We start from the raw sequence: 19,758 nt of genomic DNA on the forward strand, positions 1-19,758 counted from the left end.
CTCTGCTGCCTCCAGAACTTTTCATGGGTAGCAATGTAAGCCTGCAAAGTCATTCCTCTTCAATTTCCACTCAGCTTTGACTTCACTATCTCCAACTAGCCCCTAAGGACTTGATTTAGATATTACCTACTAAAGGAAGCCTGCGTGATGCTAAGTTGATTCAGTCATGTCTGACTCTGTGCGACCCCATGGACTATGGCCCGCCAGGCCCCTGTCCATGGAATTCTCCAGGCAAGGATACTGGAGTGGGTTGCCATGCTCTCCTCCAGGAGATCTTCCCGACCCAGGGTTTGAACCTGCGTCTCTTACGTCTCCTGCATTGGCAGGTAGGTTCTTTACCACTGGTGCCACCTGGAAAGCACTACTAAAGGAAGCCTGCATGCATGCATGTTCAATCACTTTAGTCATGCCCGACTCTTTGCCACCCTATAGACTGTAGCCCTCCAGGCTCCTTTGTCCATGGGGATTCTCCAGGCAAGAATACTGGAGTGAGTTGCCATGCCTTCCTCCAGGGGATCTTACTGACCCAGGGATTAAAACTGCATCTCCTGCTTTGAGGGTGGATTCTTTACCATCGAGCCACCAGGGAAGCCCAAAGAAAGCCTATCTGATCCTAAAGTCTGGGTAACGGCCCCTCCTGAGTGTTTCCACAGCATTGTGATGATTAAATTTTGTTGTAATTGACTAATCTGTAAGCTCTGTAAGAGCAGGAACCATGTCAGCATATCCATTACTGTATCTGCAGTGCTTAAGACACTATGCTGTATATAGTAAGCATTTTAGAAATATTTGTTGAATAATTAGACAAATAAAGTGAACACACAAAATTTAGATAATACAAAAAGTACTAAAGAAGACAAAAAGCATGGCTAATCCTCTCACTCAGACCTAATCACTTTAAATATTTTGGTATATGTCCTTTCGGACATTTCTATTTTTTTCTCCCTCAAAAATGAGATCTTATAAATACTATGATATCACTTCTATGTGGAATCTAAAAAATACAACAAACTAGTAAATATAAAACAACACAAGGAGACTCACAGATATAGAGAACAAACTAGTAGTTATCAGTGGGGAGAGAAGGACAATATGGGGGTGAGGGAGTGAGAGATACAAACTGTTGGGTGTAAGATAGGCTCAAGGATGTATTGTACAAAATAGAGAAAATAGCCAATATTTTTAATAATGGGAATAATGGAAATTTAAAAATTGTATAAAAATGAAAAAAATTTAAATGAGATCTTATTTTATGTAATACTCAAATTGTTGTTGTTGTTTATTCTTAAATTTGTAATTGTTATTACAGACATCCTTCCAAGCCAGTATATTGCTCTATGATGCTCTGTTACATGCGTATGTGTGTGTTAGCATTAGTCGCTTAGTTGTGTCTGACTCTTTGTGACCCCACAGACTATGGACCCCACCAGGCTCCTCTGTCCATGGAATTCTCCAGGCAAGAATACTGAAGTGGGTTCTCATTCCCTTCTCCAAGGGATCTTCCCAACTCAGGGATTGAACCCAGGTTTCCTGCAGTGTAGGCAGATTCTTTACCATCTGAGCCACCAGGAAATTCTGTTCCCTTAGATGTTATTTAAGTTAAATTTCGTGTAATTTAAATTTCTTATGTCCCTAATTAGAGTGTATACTCTCTGAGAATGGTAACTCATATACATGTCTGCATCATCTACAGCACTAAGAGTCATTCTTTTTATTTATAGTTCCTAAGAAAAAAATGATTCATTTGATGCCTATTTTTGGCAATGTTGCTTAGGAATGAAAGTTGCCCAAGTTTTGTGGGATGACTGTGTGGAATCCCTCTGAAAAGTCATGTTTAACAAGAAGAAAAATATTCTGTGCTTATGACTGCCAAAACGTTAGGATTTACTCTCCTTCCCGTCTCATCTAATAACTCTGTGAAAGTCTCAAGACAGTAGTCAAATGAATACCAGTATGCCTGGGGCACTGTAGTTTGAGGAAGATAAATGCCATTTAAAAATTTAAACAAGAAAAAAAGAAAATGCACTTAACCAGTAGCATTCATTTTCCAAGGGTATAATTACAGAGAAACTCAAGAAGCACTTGAAATGGCTTGACCTAAAGGCAGAAGTGACATGACCCAGATTCACTTAAACTAGAACACGAAACCCAGGATGTGGTAACTCAGATCTCCATGAAGGTAGAAAAGTTCCTTTTAGGACTCATCCCCACCTTCACACCAGACTTCAAGACCCAAATGGAAAAATCTGCCAGGATGGGTGGGGCCTCAACAGGCTGACTCACTGTGGTTGGATTCAGACTGCCTGGAAAAGCTAGCTTCAGACTATAATTAAGCAAACATTGCAGCTGGTCTAGCTGGCATTTTCATGTTAAAGACAACGTTATTAGAGAATGTGTAAACAGGGGAGGGCAGTGGAGACCTCCTCTAGACCTTAAAACCACAGATATCCACTACCTCCATGGCTTTCCTGTAGCATTTGACATTTAATTCTCTGCATAAAACCAAACTGCACACATTTCACTAATGTAACCTCTCCTTCTGAATAGTCCTTTCATTTCCCCAAGAACCTTGACTCTTGGCATTACCTTGGCTCTGCCACTTTATACCTATATACCTTTCATGGAGTTCTTTGAGTCTTGGTCTCCTCACTCATATAATGAATGTACTATAATATCTATCTCATAAGTTAGGAAAAGGAACTGAAGAAGAGCTGAAATAAAATACGTTAAGTGTCTAAAAAGTGTCTTGTTATTGTTTAGTTGCTAAGTTGTGTCCGACTCTTTTGCCTATACCCTCCTCAGAATTCTTTTATTACTCAGTGAATACTGAAGCAGAGGCCAGGGGAATACAAATACAATGTCAACACTTTTCAACAAGTTTAGCTTAGTTGATGAACATCTACTGAGCCCTAACTGTGTACTCTGATTATGCTAAGTTCTAGAGACTATAAAAAGATGAACAAGAGGTTTCTCTGCCCTTGAACTGCCTAGAATCTAGGTATATACTTCGAGATTGGAGAATTAGGGTAGGCATCCTAAAGACAAACAAAGAAAAAACAGGCCCTGAACTAAAACTTGAAGGATAAGCAGGCTTTAACCAGGTAAAGAATAGGAGAGAAAAGGTATTCTAGGCAGAGGAAATAGCTGGAACAAAGACTGGGAAGTATGAAACAGCTTTTAATTGCAAGCAGTTCAAAATTACGGAATAGAAAGCATATGATAGAGAAATCAGTCCTGGGTGTTCATTGGAAGGACTGATGTTGAAGCTGAAACTCCAATATTTTGGCCACCTGATGCAAAGAGCTGACTCTTTTGAAAAGACCCTGATGTTGGGAAAGATTGAAGGCAGGAGGAGAAGGGGACAACAGAGGATGAGATGGTTGGATGCATCACTGACTCAATGGACATGAATTTAGGTAGATTCCAGGAGTTGGTGATGGACAGGGAGGCCTGGCGTGCTGTGGTTCATGGGGTTGCAAAGAGTTGGACATGACTGAGTGACTGAACTGAACTGAACTGATGGAGAATATTGGGAGATAAAATGGATTTACAATGTACCTGGGAAAGACGAAACTGCACTCTGTGCCCATCTAAATAGCAGGAGTTCATGACTCTAGTCCCATATGAGCCAGTACTTTCATTATCACCAACCAGAAAGTACTTACTGTTTTAGGTCACAACAAATGACAAGTATTCTCAGTGTATTATGAGACACTGGGTAAGTTCCTTTGTTACTCTGTGCCTTTATTTCCTTAGCTATAAATTGTGGTGATGATCATGCTTTCTTCAGAGGGTTGCCATGAGCATTAAATGAGATGATATTGTACACATTGATACTTAGAACCCTACTTCACACACAGGAAGTGATCAACACAGGTTAGCTAGTATTATCTATGTGCTGCTCCAGTCTCACTCATTCCAGAGATGCTGGGGATGGGCTGGGTGCTGTGATCAGTGAGAAAGCATACAGGAATGAATTTTTCTCAACACATGACTATGGCCATTTGACTTATGACTATGTAAAATAACCCAATCCCCTGTCAGGATGTGGTATATAAACTCTATGATTCTGAAAGTCACAATTTCTATGCGTCCTGGGTACCTCAATTATTTTTTTTTCATTTTAATTGGAGGCTAATTACTTTACAATATTGTGGTGGTTTTTGCCATACATTCACATGAATCAGACATGGGTGTACATGTGTTCCCCATCCTGAACCTCCCCCCCACCTCCCTCCCCATCCCATCACTCAGGGTCATCCCAGTGCACCAGCCCTGAGCACCCTGTCTCATGCATCAAACCTGGAGTGGTGATCTATTTCACATATGATAATATACATGTTTCAATGCTATTCTCTCAAATCATACCACCCTCGCCTTCTCCCACAAAGTCCAAAAGTCTGTTCTTTACATCTGTGTCTCTTTTGCTGTCTCGCATATAGGGTTATCATTACCATCTTTCTAAATTCCATATATATGCATTAATATACTGTATTGGTATTTTTCTTTCTGACTTACTTCGCTCTATATAATAGGCTCCAGTTTCATCCACCTCATTAGAACTGATTCAAATGCATTCTTTTTAATAGCTGAGTAATATTCCATTGTGTATATGTACCACGGCTTTCTTATCCATTCGTCTGCCAACGGACATCTAGGTTGCTTCCATGTCCTGGGTATTGTAAACAGTGCTACGATGAACACTGGGGTACATGTGCCTCTTTCAATTCTGGTTTCCTTGGTGTGTATGCCCAGCGGTGGGATTGCTGGCAGTTCTATTTCCAGTTTTTAAAGGAATCTCCACACTGTTCTCCATAGTGGCTGTACTAGTTTGCATTCCCACCAACAGTGTATGAGGGTTCCTTTTTCTCTGCACCTTCTCCAACATTTATTGTTTATAGACTTTTTGATAGCAGCCATTTTGACTGGCCTGAGATGGTACCTCATTGTGGTTTTGATTTGCATTTCTCTGATCATGAGTGATGTTGAGCATCTTTTCATGTATTTGTTAGCCATCTGTATGTTGTCTTTGAAGAAATGTCTGTTTAGTTCTTTGAGCCATTTTTGTTTAGGTCGCTTATTTTTCTGAAATTAAGCTGCAGGAGTTGCTTGTATATTTTGGGGATTAATTCTTTGTCAGTTGCTTTGTTTGCTATTATTTTCTCCCATTCGGAAGGCTGTCTTTTCACCTTGCTTATAGTTTCCTTTATTGTGCAAAAGCTTTTAAGTTTAATTAGGTCCCATTTGTTTATTTTTGCTTTTATTTCTATTACTCTGGGAGGTGGGTCATAGAGGATCCTGCTATGATTTACATCAGAGAGTGTTTTGCCTATGTTTTCCTCTAGGAGTTTTACAGTTTCTGGTCTTACATTTAGATCTTTAATCCATTTTGAGTTTATTTTTGTGTACAGTGTTAGAAAGTGTTCTAGTTTCATTCTTTTTCAAGTGATTGACCAGTTTTCCAAGCACCACTTGTTAAGAGATTGTCTTTTCTCCATTGTATATTCTTGCCTCCTTTGTCAAAGATAAGGTGTCCATAGGTGCGTGGATTTATCTCTGGGCTTTCTATTTTGTTCCACTGATCTATGTTTCTGTCTTTGTGCCAGCACCACACTGTCTTGATGACTGTTGCTTTGTAGTAGAGCCTGAAGTCAGGCAGGTTGATTCCTCTAGTTCCATTCTTCTTTCTCAAGATTGCTTTGGCTATTTGGTTTTTTTTTTTTTTTTCCATACAAATTGTGAAATTATTTATTCTAGTTCTATGAAAAATACCGTTGGTAGCTTGATAGGGATTGCACTGAAGCTATAGATTGCTTTGGGTAGTATACTCATTTTCACTACATTGATTCTTCTGATCCATGAACATGGTATATTTCTCCATCTATTTGTGTCCTCTTTGATTTCTTTCATCAGTGTTTTATATTCCATATATAGATCTTTTGTTTCTTTAGGTAGATTTATTCCTAAGTATTTTATTCTTTTCGTTGCAATGGTGAATGGAATTGTTTCCTTAATTTCTCTTTCTCTTCGCTCATTGTTAGTGTATAGGAATGCAAGGGATTTCTGTGTGTTAATTTTATATCCTGCAACTTTACTATATTCACTGATTAGCTCTAGTAATTTTCTGGTGGAATCTTTAGGGTTTTCTATGTAGAGGATCATGTCATCTGCAAACAGTGAGAGTTTTACTTCTTCTTTTCCAATCTGGATTGCTTTTATTTCTTTTTCTTTTCTGACTGCTGTGGCTAAAACTTCCAAAACTATGTTGAATAGTAGTGGTGAGAGTGGGCATCCTTGCCTTCTTCCTGACTTTGGGAGAAATGCTTTCAATTTTTCACCCTTGAGGATAATGTTTGCTGTGGGTTTATCATATATGGCTTTTATTATGTTGAGGTATGTTCTTTCTATGCCTACTTTCTGGAGGGTTTTTATCATAAATGGATGTTCACTTTTGTCAAAGGCTTTCTCTGCATCTGTTGAGATAATCATATGGTTTTTAATCTTTCAATTTGTTAATATGGTGTGTCACATTGATTGATTTGTGAATATTGAAGAATCCTTGCATCCCTGGGATAAAGCCCACTTGGTCATGATGTATGATCTTTTTAATAGGTTGTTGGATTCTGTTTGCTAGGATTTTGTTAAGGATTTTTGCATCTTGTTCATCAGTGATATTGGCCTGTAGTTTTCTTTTTTGTGGCATCTTTGTCTGGTTTTGGTATTAGGGTGATGGTGGTCTCATAGAGTGAGTTTGGAAGTTTACCTTCCTCTGCAATTTTATGGAAGAGTTTGAGTAGGATAGGTGTTAGCTCTTCTCTAAATTTTTGGTAGAATTCTGCTGTGAAGCCATCTGGTCCTGGGCTTTTTGGGTCCCTCATTTAAAAATAGGGACAATGATGCTTGTTTCATGTAGGTGCTTAAAGACAAAATAAGGCAATTTATTTTGAGGGGCACTTAGCCCACTTCTCAAATCTACAGTTCTGGAAAGAACAGAAACCAGTCCATCAATGTATCCTCTGGCAATGGGGCAGAGAGGGGAGTGTCTTTACAACAAATCTGATGGGGACTTCCTGGTGGTCCAGTGGCTAAGACTCTGTCAGGGAACTAGATCCCTTGTGCTGCAACCAAGTCCTGGCACAGTCAAATAAATGAATAAATAAATATTAAAAAAATAATAAAACAAAGTTGACAAGGTTTAAAATTAACTCACTCATTCAAAAAGTACAAATGAAGCATATATACTAAGCAAAACTCTTTTTACCATAGGAAACAACACCTGTTAATTTACACCTACCAAAGTAAAGTTGAATAGGCTTACCTGTGTCACTGTTTCTGACCCCCTCGCCCTGACCATCCTTCTCTACCCACTCATACTGTTGGTCGGGGACAGAGAATGCAAGAAAAGGGAAGAAATGGTATCTTGGAAGCTCTGTTCCCTTTGCCCCTTCTTCCTGCATCAACATATTGAAGAAAGATGCTGTCACTTCCACTCATTAATTGACCAATGATGTATTTTCCATAATGTACCAGTATTTACATTTTTAGTTTATTATTGCTTACTCTGGAATCAAAGCCTCTTTCCCCTAGAATTTCCTACATCAACAAATATTTCAGAAGCCATCATATTACTGATCAATTATTTTTTACTGATTAAGTACCTTTACTATTACTTCTTTCCTTGCTCCAAGTCTCCTTCTTTACCTCCCTTGACTAAGTCTGTTCAGGCTGCTTTAGGGAAATCCCACAGACTAGGCAGCTTGTAAACAACTGAAGTTTATTTCTCACAGTTCTGGAGCCTAGCTGTCTAAGATCATGGTTACAGCCTGGCCAGGGGAGGGTTCTCTTCTGGGTCACAGATGTCTCCTTGTATTCTCCATGGTGGAAGGGGCTAGGGATCTCTCTGGAGCATTTTTTTTTTTTTAGTGCGAAAAGTGAGATCTTTATTTACATGTTTTCTTCCATTATGAATGTGGACAGCAGTGGCAGAGACTGTTTCTACAGAAATTGAAGATATTTTCATGATGCATTACTATTGTTGTAGATCTCAAAATGACATTTAATACCCACCATTACTTAAGTTTAATTATTAGGTATGCTGGTAGACATTGTTATTTAAAGATTAACAAAGAAGCACATATATTACTGTATCATACATTTGTATCTTTTATATTTCTGATAATTATAATTCAGTATAATTGGAGCCTCTTTTATAGGGACTAATCTCATCCATGAGTGCTCCCCCGTCATGACTTAAGCACCTTCCAAAGGCCCCACCTCCCAGTGCCATCATCTCTAGGGGTCTGGATCTCAACATATGAATTTGAGGGAACACAAACATTCAGACCATAGCATCCATCTAGCCCAGTCTATTTATGAATCTACTTCTCTTCCTTTCACCCAAATTTCCCCTCCATCTGGAATATTATCATCTCCTCTGATTGGTAAAAATCTAATTTGGATTTTAAGACCTCACTCAATGTGCAGCCCCCAGGAGATGTGTCCTCTGACTGGCCACCCTTCTCTGTCCTTTAATAAAATTAAACATTCTCTCTCAAGATCTCAGAGTACACTGTCCTTATCTTATGATAAGGACACCTTGTATTATACTTAATGCCATGTCTGTACTTCCTAGTAGATTATAACTAAGGATATAAATGGCATTTTATTTACAATGGTCAAGTGTTTGTTGCAGGATAACTGAAGTCAGGATGGTGTCATGGTCTGAATGCACAAGCCCCCTAATTCATATGCTGAAATCCTACTCCTTGTGGACAATAGTACTGTATTAGGAAATAGGCCTTTGGGATTAGTATCTTATAAAAGAAACTTCAGAGAGATCTCTAACGCCTTCTGCCAGGTAAGAAAATAGTGAGAAGGCATCAGCTATGAACCAATAAAGGGACCTCACCAGAAGGTAACCATGACAGTGAAAGTGTTAGTGGCTCAGTCGTGTCAGATTCTTTGCAACCTCATGGACTGTAGCCCACCAGACTCTTCTGTCCATGGAATTCCCCAGGCAAGAGTACTGGAGTGGGCTGCCATTCCCTTCTCCAGGGGATCTTCCCAATCTGGGGATCGAACCTGAGTCTCCTGCATGGCAGGTGAATTCTTTATCATCTGAGCCACCATGCTGGTGCCCCATTCTTGGACTTTCAGCCTTCAAGACTGTGAGAAATAAAGTTTTGTTATTTGTAAGCTGCCCAGTCTCAGTTATAGCAGCCTGAGTGGACTAAGACAGATGGATTCCTGACAGCTCAGCCCAGGCCTGTATCCCCTGGATGTTTGCTTCATGCTCTGAAGGAGCCGACCCTTCTCTGGCACAAAACATTCAACATTAGTATTTCCCTTTCCCCTCTCCCCTTTCCAAGTATAGCTCTCAATTTTTATCCCAAGGCTACTGAATGCATGATTTAAACTTTAGAGAAATATCATGTTATTTAGAGTTTTAGGGTAGAACACTGGAATGTGTCCCTCTCCCTCCTACACTTCTTTTCTAACTAATTTCTCCTCTAAATTTCAAATCCTTACATGGAGATTCTTCATACAGCAGGTGCTATCATTCAAAGTCTACAGAATGGATGGATGGATGAATGGATGTAAGAATGAACAGACCTGTGAGCAGGACACAGCTTGGTTTACTGACAATGACCTTTCTGACAAGTATGTATGTTGTAGCCTTTCTGTTATTTACTTAGTGCTTGATACGTAGAGGAGAGATATTTAAGATATATCTCTTACTGGCCTTTTCTCTTCATCTTTGCATCAAGTGCTCCAACACTTTGGCCACCTGATGTAAAGAGCTGACTTATTGGAAAAGACTCTAATGCTGGGAAAGACTGAATGCAAAAGGAGAAGAGGGCAGCAGAGCATGAGATGGTTAGATAGCATCACTGACTCAATGGACATGAATCTGAACAAACTCCAAGAGATAGTGGAGGACAGAGGAGCCTGGCGAACTACAGTCCATGGGGTCACAAGGAGTCAGACATGACTTAGTGACTGAAAAACAACAACTATATCCTAGCTTGACTTCTGTCAGTGGTTCCCAGCATTGAGCAGTAAAGACTAATCAGCAATATTAGACCTGAATGCTAAGAGAAAAAGACTTAGGACTCCACAGCTGAAAGTCAGTTGACCCCTGCTCATCAACCAGCTCAGCCTATTATTTTGTCCTCTCTCACAGCATCCGGCCATCCATCCTATCAGTGGAAGTGACATCCTTCATTTCTACAGGCCAAATCACCACTCAACCCCAAGGCACATGCAGGCAGACTGCCTTTCAGAGAGCACCCACACAGCTTTGAGAGGTGCTGCAGGTTGCGCTAGTGGTAAAGAACCCACCTGCCAATGCAGGAGACGTAAGAGACGCTGGTTCGATCCCCTGGAGGAGGGCATGGCAACCCACTCCAGTATTCTTGCCTGGAGAATCCCTTGGACAGAGGAGCCTGGGGGGCTATAGTCCATATGGTCGCAAAGAGTCAGACACGACTGAAGCAATTTAACATGCACAGAACACACACACACAGCTCTGCTCACCCTTTCTGCACTGCAGCAGATGCAAAAGGCGAACAAAGAGGAAGGGGTTGGATGGTACCACTCCCACTCCCACCACCAGAGCACCACAGCTGTTCAGAGGTTTGGTCCTCAAAAGCCATTTAATATTCCTGCAAACTCTGTCTTTTTTTAAAAAAAAAAAAGAACAGTAACCATAACAACTCTGAGCAAAAAGGGAAAGAAAAAAAACCAAGGGTAGGCTGTTTCAATTCTCAGGCACACATTATAAGGAACATATTCTTTATTCACAGGAATGTCTCGTATATTAGGTCCTAGTGAAACATTTCTATTTACACATTGAGAAAAGAGGGGGGTAAATTCATGTCAATACTGCTTTAGCAACCCTTTTTTGAAATGGAATGTTTATTATTTTATATCAAAAGCTATCCACTCAAGAATGAAAGAAACCCACATATCTCGGGGCAATTTTTACACAATATTCCTGTGTGTCCCAATTCCTGGGTAACCCCCAGGGGGCATCAGAGAGCTTTTTCCTTTTTTAGCTCACAGGGATGTGAGAAATCCTGGGTGCTCTTTCCAGGTCATACAAATTCCAGTGCTGTGCTCAGTCGATAAGTCCTGTCCTACTCTTTTCAAACCTATGGACTGTAGCCCTCCAAGCTCCTCTGTCCATGGGATTCTCCAGACAAGAACACTGGAGTAGGTTGCCATTTCCTTCTCCAGGGGATTTTCCCAACCCAAGGATCCAACCTGCATCTCAGGTCCCTAGCACTGGCAGGCAGGTTCTTTACCACTGAGCCACCTGCAAATTCCAATAGATAGGTTCTCTTGTGCAGACTTCCTTGGATCAAGCCAGGGTACAGGAAGCTGGCGGCGTGTGTTACATTGTCAGTAATTTTGTTTTTGGCCATGCTTCCTTGGTGACTCAGATTGTAAAGAATCTGCCTGCAATGCAGGAGACCTGGCTTCGAACCCTAGGTCAGGAAGATCCCCTGGAGAAGGGAATGGCAACCCACTCCAGTATTCCTGCCTGGAGAATTCCATGGACAGAGGAGCCTGGCAGGCCATAGTCCATGGGGTCGCAAAGAGTCAGAGATGACTGAGCAACTAACACAACACTAAGGATAACCCTATCAAGATGCAGAGCACTTCAAGAGTTAAATCAGGAGTTTCAAGCAACAATGCCAGATTCTTGTTGAGAAGCAAACAGCTGTGGTTGAGCCAACTCGTGGTGCAAACAGTATCCAGATACCCAGAGTGCTCCAAGCCAGCAACAGAGAATGTAATGCTAACCAATTGACTAGATCTCTTGGGCTCAGTACAGCCAAGCTACAGATTCTCAGGGTGCCATTTAAACTCCCTAAATTTATCTGAGAAGTAATCCAGGGATAAAAATGATAAGACAGAATCAGTGGTACGGGTGATAGCTCATGAACCACAGTGCTCAGTACATAGTTAACAGTGCATAAGCTTATTGGGATAAATGCTCTTAAAAGAGACACCATTATGATAAGAATACTCATGCTGTCGTTGTTCAGTCACTAAGTCATGTCCAATTCTTTGCCAGCCCATGGACTGAAGCATTCTAGGATCCACTGTCCACTATCTCCTGGAATTTGCTCAAATTCCTGACCATTGAATTGGTGATGCTATTTAACCATCTCATCCTCTGTCCCCTTCTCTTTCTGCCTTCAATCCTTCTCAACATCAGGGTCTTTTCCAATGAGTCAGCTCTTCGAATCAGAAACCAAATTATTGGAGCTTTAGTTTCAGCATCAGTCCTTCCAATATTCAGGGTTGGTTTCCTTTAAGATTGGTTTTACATCCTTGCCATCCAAGGGACTCTCAAGAGTCTTCTCCAGCACCACAATTCAAATGCATCAATTCTTCAGGTCTCAGACTTCTTTATGTTCCAACATTCACATCCGTACGTGACTACTGGAGAAACCATAGTTTTGGCTACACGCACGTTTGTTGGCAAAGTGATGTCTCTGCTTTTTTAATATGCTGTCTAGGTTTGTCATAGATTTTCTTCCAAGGAGCAAGCATCTTTGAATTTCATGGCTGCAGTCACCATCCACAGTGATTCTGGAGCCCAAGAAAATAAAATCTGTCACTGCTTCCACTTTTTCCTCATCTATTTGTTATGAAATGATGGGACCAGATGCCATGATCTTAGTTTTTTAAATGTTGAGTTTCAAGCCAGCTTTTTCAGTATCCTCTTTCACCCTCATCAATAGGCTCATTAGTTTCTCTTCACTTTCTGCCATTAAAGTGGTATCATCTGCATATCTGAGGTTATTTATATTTCTCCCAGCAATCTTGATTCCAGCTTGTGATTCATCCAGCCCAGCATTTCTCATGATGTATGTACTCTGCATATAAGTTGAAAAAGCAGAATGACAATATACAGTGTTGACATACTCCTCTCCCAATTTTGAACCAGTCCATGGTGAGTAAAGTGTTCTGGTATTCCCACCTCTTTAAGAACTTTCCACAGTTTAGTTGTGTTCAACACAAAAGTCAAAGTCTTTAGCATAGTCAACGAAGCAGAAGTAGATGTTTTTCTGGAATTCTGTTGCTTTCCCTATGATCCAAGGAATGTTGGCAATTTGATCTCTGGTTCCTCTGCCTTTTCAAAACCCAGCTTGTACATCTGGAAGTTCTTGGTTCACATACTGTTGAAGCCTAGCTTGAAGGACTTTGAGTATAACCTTGCTCGCATGTGAATCAGTGCAGTTGTATAGTAGTTTGAATAATCTTTGACATTGTCCTTCTTTGGGATTGGAAAGAAAACTGACCTTTTCCAGTCCTGTGGCCACTGCTGAGTTTTCCCAATTTGCTAACATAATTGGGTGCAGCATTTACACAGCATCAACTCTTAGGATTTTAAATAGCTCAGCTGGAATTCCGTCACCTCTACTAGCTTTGTTCACAGTAATGCTTCCTAAGGCCCACTTGACTTCACACTGTAGGATGTCCAGCTCTAGGTGAGTGATCACACCATTGTGGTTATCTGAGTCATTAAGACCTTTCTGGTACAGTTCTTCTGTGTATTCTTGCTACCTCTTCTTAATCTCTTCTGCTTCTGTTAGGTTCTTACTGTTTCTGTCCTTTACTATGCCCATCCTTGCATGAAATATTCCCTTGATATCTCTAGTTTTCTTGAAAAGATTTATAGTCTTTCCCACTCTATTGTTTTCCTCTATTTCTTTAATTGTTCATTATAAAAGGCTTTCGTATCTCTCCTTGCTATTCTCTGGAACTGTGCATTCAGTTGGGTATATCTTTGCTTTTCTCCTTTGCCTTTTGCTTCTCTTCTTTCCTTAGCTATTTGTAAGGCCTCCTCAGACAACCACTTTGCCTTCTTGCATTACTTTTTCTTTGAGATGGTTTTGATCACTGCCTTCTATACAATGTCACAAACCTCCATCCATAGTTCTTTCAGCACTCTGCCAGATCTAATCCCTTAAATCTATTTGTTACCTCCACTGTATAATCATAAGGGATTTGATTTAGGTCATACCTTATGGCCTAGTGGTTTCCCTAGTTTCTTCAATTTAAGCCTGAATTTTGCAATAAGGAGCTCATGATCTGAGCCGCAGTCATCTCCTAGTCTTGTTTTTGCTGACTGTTTAGAGCATCACCATCTTCAACTGCAAAGAACATAATCGATCTGATTTCAGTATTGACTATCTGGTGATGTCCATGTATACAGTTGTCCCTTTTGTTGTTGGAAGGGGGTATTTTCTATGACCAGTGTGTTCTCTTGGCAAAACTCTGTTAGCCTTTGCCCTGCTTCATTTTGTACTCCAAGGCTAAACTTGCCAGTTACTCCAGGTGTCATTTGACGTCCTACTTTTGCATTCCAATCCCCTGTAATGAAAAGGACTGGTTTTTTTTTTTTTTTAGTGTTAGTTCCATAGGGTCTTGTTGGTCTTCATAGAACTGTTCGACTTTATCATTAGTGGATGCGACAGAGACTTGGACTACTGTGATCTTGAATGGTTTGCCTTAGAAACAAATCGAGATCATCCTGTCATTTTTGAGACTCCACCCCAAGTACTGCATATCAGACTCCTTTGTCGATTATGAGGGCTATTCCATTTCTTCTAAGAGATTCTTGCCCACAGTAACAGATAAAATGGTCACCTGAATTAAATTCACCCATTCCCATCCATTTTAGTTCACTGATTGCTAAGATGTCAATGTTCCCTCTTGCCATCTCACTTAAACACGTCCAATTTACCTTGATTCATGGACCTAACATTCCAGGTTCCTATGTAATCCACGTTCAGATGTTCTTTATAGCATCGGACTTTACTTTCACCACCAGACACATCCACAACTGGGCGTCTTTTCTGTTTTGGCCCAGCCACTTCCTTCTTTCTGGAGCTGTTAGTAATTGCCCTCCACTCTTCCCCAGTAGTATATTGGACACCCTCTGAACTGGGGGACTCAACTTCCAGTGTTATATCTTTCTGCCTTTTCATACTGTCCGTGGGGTTCCCCAAGCAAGAATACCGGAGTGGCTTGCCATTCCCTCCTCCAGGGCATCACATTTTGTCAGACTTCTTCGCTATGACCTTCTGTCTTAGGTGGCCCTGTATAGCACGGCTCATAGCGTCTTTGAGTTATGCAAGCCCTTTTGCCAATGACAAAGCTGTGATCCATGAAGAGGAAAGAGTACTCATAATCCAAGCTAAACTATTGGTCATATTATCATAAGACATCACTATCCCCATATGCCTTCTAACTGGAATAATGATTCCTACCCATGTGACTTACCTTCTCAAAGTCTCGAAGGGCCTGGGTTTGCACCTGAAGAGGTCTTTCAAATGCTCTCAAGGAATGCCCCAAGGGCATCTTGTCACCACTTCTCCAGGTCTGTGACTGCAGAGGAGGGCCTCGATCTTTGGTGTCACTAAGAAAAGCTGCCAGTGAAACAGAACAGAAAATTGTATCTAATAGTGGCATTATGATCATTCCAACCTTCATGTTCCAGCAGAACTTGGTTTCTGCAAAATACGAACCAATTCTAGGCCACACAGAAGCAGTTCATGTGAAGTAGCCTACAGTAGATCTTATTAACAGTGGTCCTGAGCGCAGCCCACTGGTTTATGTCCATGCACCTTTATAAGGTGATGTTCCTGCTCCTGCCATCAGAAAGTGGAGTCTACTTCCCTAGCACATGAATCTGAGTTGGCTGAGTAACTTGCTTTGACCTAGAGACGGGTGATGAAAATGCCACTTTGGGATGAATTCCACAGATTGGGCCTTGAGAGGCTTTGCATTTCTGTTCTTGCCTTCTTAGAACCCCATGACCACAATGCTGGGAAGAATCCCAGATTACCTCCCTGGGGGATAAAGGCCAAGTCCCGGGAGAATAGGATGCCAATCACCACTGCCAGGCACCTGAGAAAAGCTGTCTCAGACCTTCAGTCCCAGTCAAGCTGTCAGAGGATGGCAGCTGTTTGAGTAATTCAAGTGAGACCAACAGAAGAAATGCCCAGTTTCCCAACATCCAGGATTGTGAGAAATAATATATCATTGTTGTTTCAAGCCATGAGTGGGCAAACTTTTTCTTACAGGGCCAGACAGCAAATACTGTAGGCTCACGGGCATGATCTCTGTCACAACTACTCAACTCTGCCCTGGTAGCTCAAAGCAGATGCAGAGAATATGATAGAGAATGAGCATGACCGTGTTGTGATAAAACTTTATTTACAAATACCGGCAATTGGACCCATGGGTGGCAGTTTGCTGACCCCTGTTTGAAGCCACTAACAGAGTGGTGCATCACATGAAACCAAACACAACTGAAATAGCTTTATTTGAAAAAAAAAAATCAAGCTACTAGCTAAGAAGTATCTCTACAAATCTCTTTACAGAGAATCTTTCAGGTTATAGTATAGGAGTAATAACAAATGTAACAACCAACACTGTAACAGGTGTTACAAAATAGTTTCATATGAATTATTTCATTTATAAATTACTGCTGAGAATTCCCTGGTGGTCCAGTGGTTAGGACTCTGCTTTCTCTGCAGGGGGCCCAAGTTTGATCCCTGGTCTGGGAACTAAGATCCCACACACCTCACAGCCAAAAATAAATAATAAATAAAAAGTTATTGCAACCAGTGAAACAGACTGAAATAGACTGATGTGACTATTACATCCATTTTACTAATAAGTAAATAAAGGTTCAGAAAATTTCCCCAATACGACCAGGGTGGCACTAAGTGGTAAAGAACCTTCCTGCCAATGCAGGAGACATAAGACATGCAGGTTCGATCCCTGGGTAGGAAAGATCCCCTGGAGGAGGGCATGGCAACCCACTCCAGTATTCTTGGCTGGAGAATCCCATGGACATTGGGTCCTGGCAGGCTACAGTCCATAGAGTTGCACAGAGTTGGACATGACTGAAGCAACTTAGCACTCAAGAATGCATGCACACTGCTAAAAAGAGGCAGAACCAATATCACGTCCCTTCCGTTCAACCTTTCTAACAGCATGTTAACATCATGTTATTTTAGCAGCAAAGGGGACTGTAACAGGCCTGAAAGGGAAAAACAGGCAAAGGGACAGAGACACAATCTTTCCATTAACCAGTGTAAGCACTCGCCTGGGAGAAGTTCATGAAGGCTAGGCTGCTACCAACCCTATGCCTGCCTTGAAGAAGTAACACTGTGGAGAATAAGAAATCGGGGCTTCCTTCAAGCACAGTACACAGATGACCTCCGACTAAGGCAGGCTTGGGGTTGTAGACTCAGATTGAAGACAGAAAAACACATCTTTTCTTGACTGACAGTAAGAAGCAGTGAGCCTTTATTACTGAACTTATTTAATCAGAAAGAATGGCAGACGTCACAACACACTGAGCTCTACAGAGACTGTCAGTTCGAGCGACAGTGAAATGGGCTCTGGGTGACTCCAGGCCCACTGAGAGAGAGTTAGCTACACACAGACATGCGGCCCCATCTGAAGGGGCCAAGAGGCAATAATGCCACCATATGCTCTTTTTCTTTCCTTTCTTTTTCCCCCTTTTCCTTTTCTTCTTCCTTCCTTCCTCCCTTGTACATGCTTGTCTCTCTTGTTGAAAATTAATGGACCATGTATGCATGGGCACCAAAAACAAAACAAAAAAACCAAGTAGGACTACAGTAAACTAAAAGGCTTCTGTTCAGCAAAAGAAACCATCAATAGAAAGAAAAGGCAACCTCTGGGATGGGAGAGTACACGCTTCCCTCCCTTCTTCCCACTTTCTCTTTCTGCAAACTTGCTAGAAGAAATGCAAGAAAATGTCCCCAGATACTTCAATCAACTTCTCAGAATTTTTTTTTTAATTTAAGAAAAGGGAATTCCCTGTTTCTAAAAAAGAAGTAAAAAGAATACAAAAAGTATTTTTTTAAAGGAAGATGACAATGAAGGGAAAAATGAAGAAGAAATAAAGATGATAAATAGGGTGGTTCCAGTGCAGTTTTATTTTCTGGTTTAGAAGTATTCAACTACTCATAACTACTCATTACATCACTGATTTTTTAAAAAATGAAATATAAGGCTATATGGTTTGGTTTTAAACTGGACATTGTACAGTATCTTTTCATTTCTGTAAAAATAATATATTATCAAGTGTGTCTTTAGGTGGCCCTGTTCTTAATGGTATCTTTCAATAGCCTATAACCTTGCCTGGTAGAGTAGCAGGGTTTAAACTAGCACAGAAATTTAAAGCAGGTTTTATTGGTACATAGCACAGATTAGTTACAGATAAGAGTTGGGTTTTTTCCCACCTTAAATCGTGTTTGATTCAGTTTGTACAAAGTAATTGTTGTAATGTTAATTGTCTATCACACTGATTGCAAATTAATAATAATAGTAATAATGATAATGGTGTACCTGTTTTGTTGAAAACTTGATATTTCTAAGTAAATCCAAATGTTTAATTAAAATAAATTAGAAAAAATTACTTCTTACACATTTACATGAAATTAAATAAGGTGATTAAATGAAAGAAAATTTGATAAAGCAGAGCAATGTATTACAGTTGACTCATAGAATATGATAGAAAGAGAAGAGACTTCAAAGACTAGATCTGGACACAACAAAAATGTTTTTAAAAAAAAAAGACTGGATATGAATCCTGACCACCTGCTAATTATAGGAATTTAGGCAAATCTTTTAATTTTGCTGAGTGCCATTGCCTCTGTAAAAATAGGAATAATAATGTTTACCTCTTAGAACTTTCATATGGATTAAATGAAACAATAAAAGTAGTCAACTTGCTTATAATAGGCAATTTCTTCTTTACCCTTCCACTCTTGCCCTAGTCTTTCAATTTTTACCTCAAAACAGAGGATCTTCATGCTCAAAATGAGTACGGTAGACCTTTAGAATTTATGGATTTTACATACACAATTACAAATGCTAATTTTAAATGACTCCAAGTCCTTAACACATTCAAATTAAGAAGTTTTTTCTGCACTGTGCATATGAACCATCTGTGCTTCAAGGCTGGTATGAAAAGGCAAATCACTTAGCAAAGTAGGTAAAACGCCAAGTGACTGAAAGTTTTTGTGTGAATAGCCCCCAAAAGAGAATTATTTTCACTTTGGTTTTGTAATTTAGGTAGACCTCTAGCTAATTTTAATGCAGGAATAATATATTATTATTACACATTAATAACAATATTTACAGGTGTTTATTGCTTGACAAGCTCTGTACTAAGAGCTTTTCTTTTTTTAATGTTTATTTATTTATTTGGCTGCAAGTCAGGTCTTAGTTCGAAGGCAATGGCACCCCACTCCAGTACTCTTGCCTGGAAAATCCCATGGACAGGGGAGCCTGGTGGGCTGCAGTCCATGGGGTCGCTAGGAGTCGGACACGACTGAGCGACTTCACTTTCACTTTTCACTTTCATGCATTGGAGACGGAAATGGCAACCCACTCCAGTGTTCTTGCCTGGAGAATCCTAGGGACGGGGGAGCCTGGTGGGCTGCCGTCTATGGGGTTGCACAGAGTCGGACACAACTGAATCGACTTAGCAGCAGCAGCAGCAGCAGGTCTTAGTTGCGGCATGCAGATTCTTCTTTGTGTCATCTGGGATCTTTCACCGGGGGGCACAGACTCGGACTCTCCTGGGCTTAGCTGCTCTGAGGCACATGGGATCTTAGTTCCCCAACCGGGGTCAAACCCACATCCCTTACATTGCAAAGAGGATTTTAAAAAAAATTTTTTAATTTAAACTTT

At 40.5% G+C, this 19,758-nt stretch overlaps 1 protein-coding gene across 8 annotated transcripts in view; it reads right to left on the bottom strand.

Annotated features, from left to right (window-relative positions):
- The window catches only part of PDE4DIPP2 (PDE4DIP), a 238,182-nt gene that overhangs the window by 161,008 nt on the left and 57,416 nt on the right, over positions 1-19,758 (bottom strand). For all 8 annotated transcript variants that reach the window (XM_070367402.1, XM_070367396.1, XM_070367387.1 and 5 more), the window contains exon 3: positions 15,304-15,449. In XM_070367402.1, coding sequence (XP_070223503.1) covers positions 15,304-15,449 — 146 coding nt within the window. The remainder of the gene's footprint in view (positions 1-15,303; positions 15,450-19,758) is intronic.

This window comes from Bos mutus, chromosome 3 (genome assembly GCF_027580195.1).
Source record: "Bos mutus isolate GX-2022 chromosome 3, NWIPB_WYAK_1.1, whole genome shotgun sequence".
Classification (NCBI taxonomy): Eukaryota; Metazoa; Chordata; class Mammalia; order Artiodactyla; family Bovidae; genus Bos; species Bos mutus.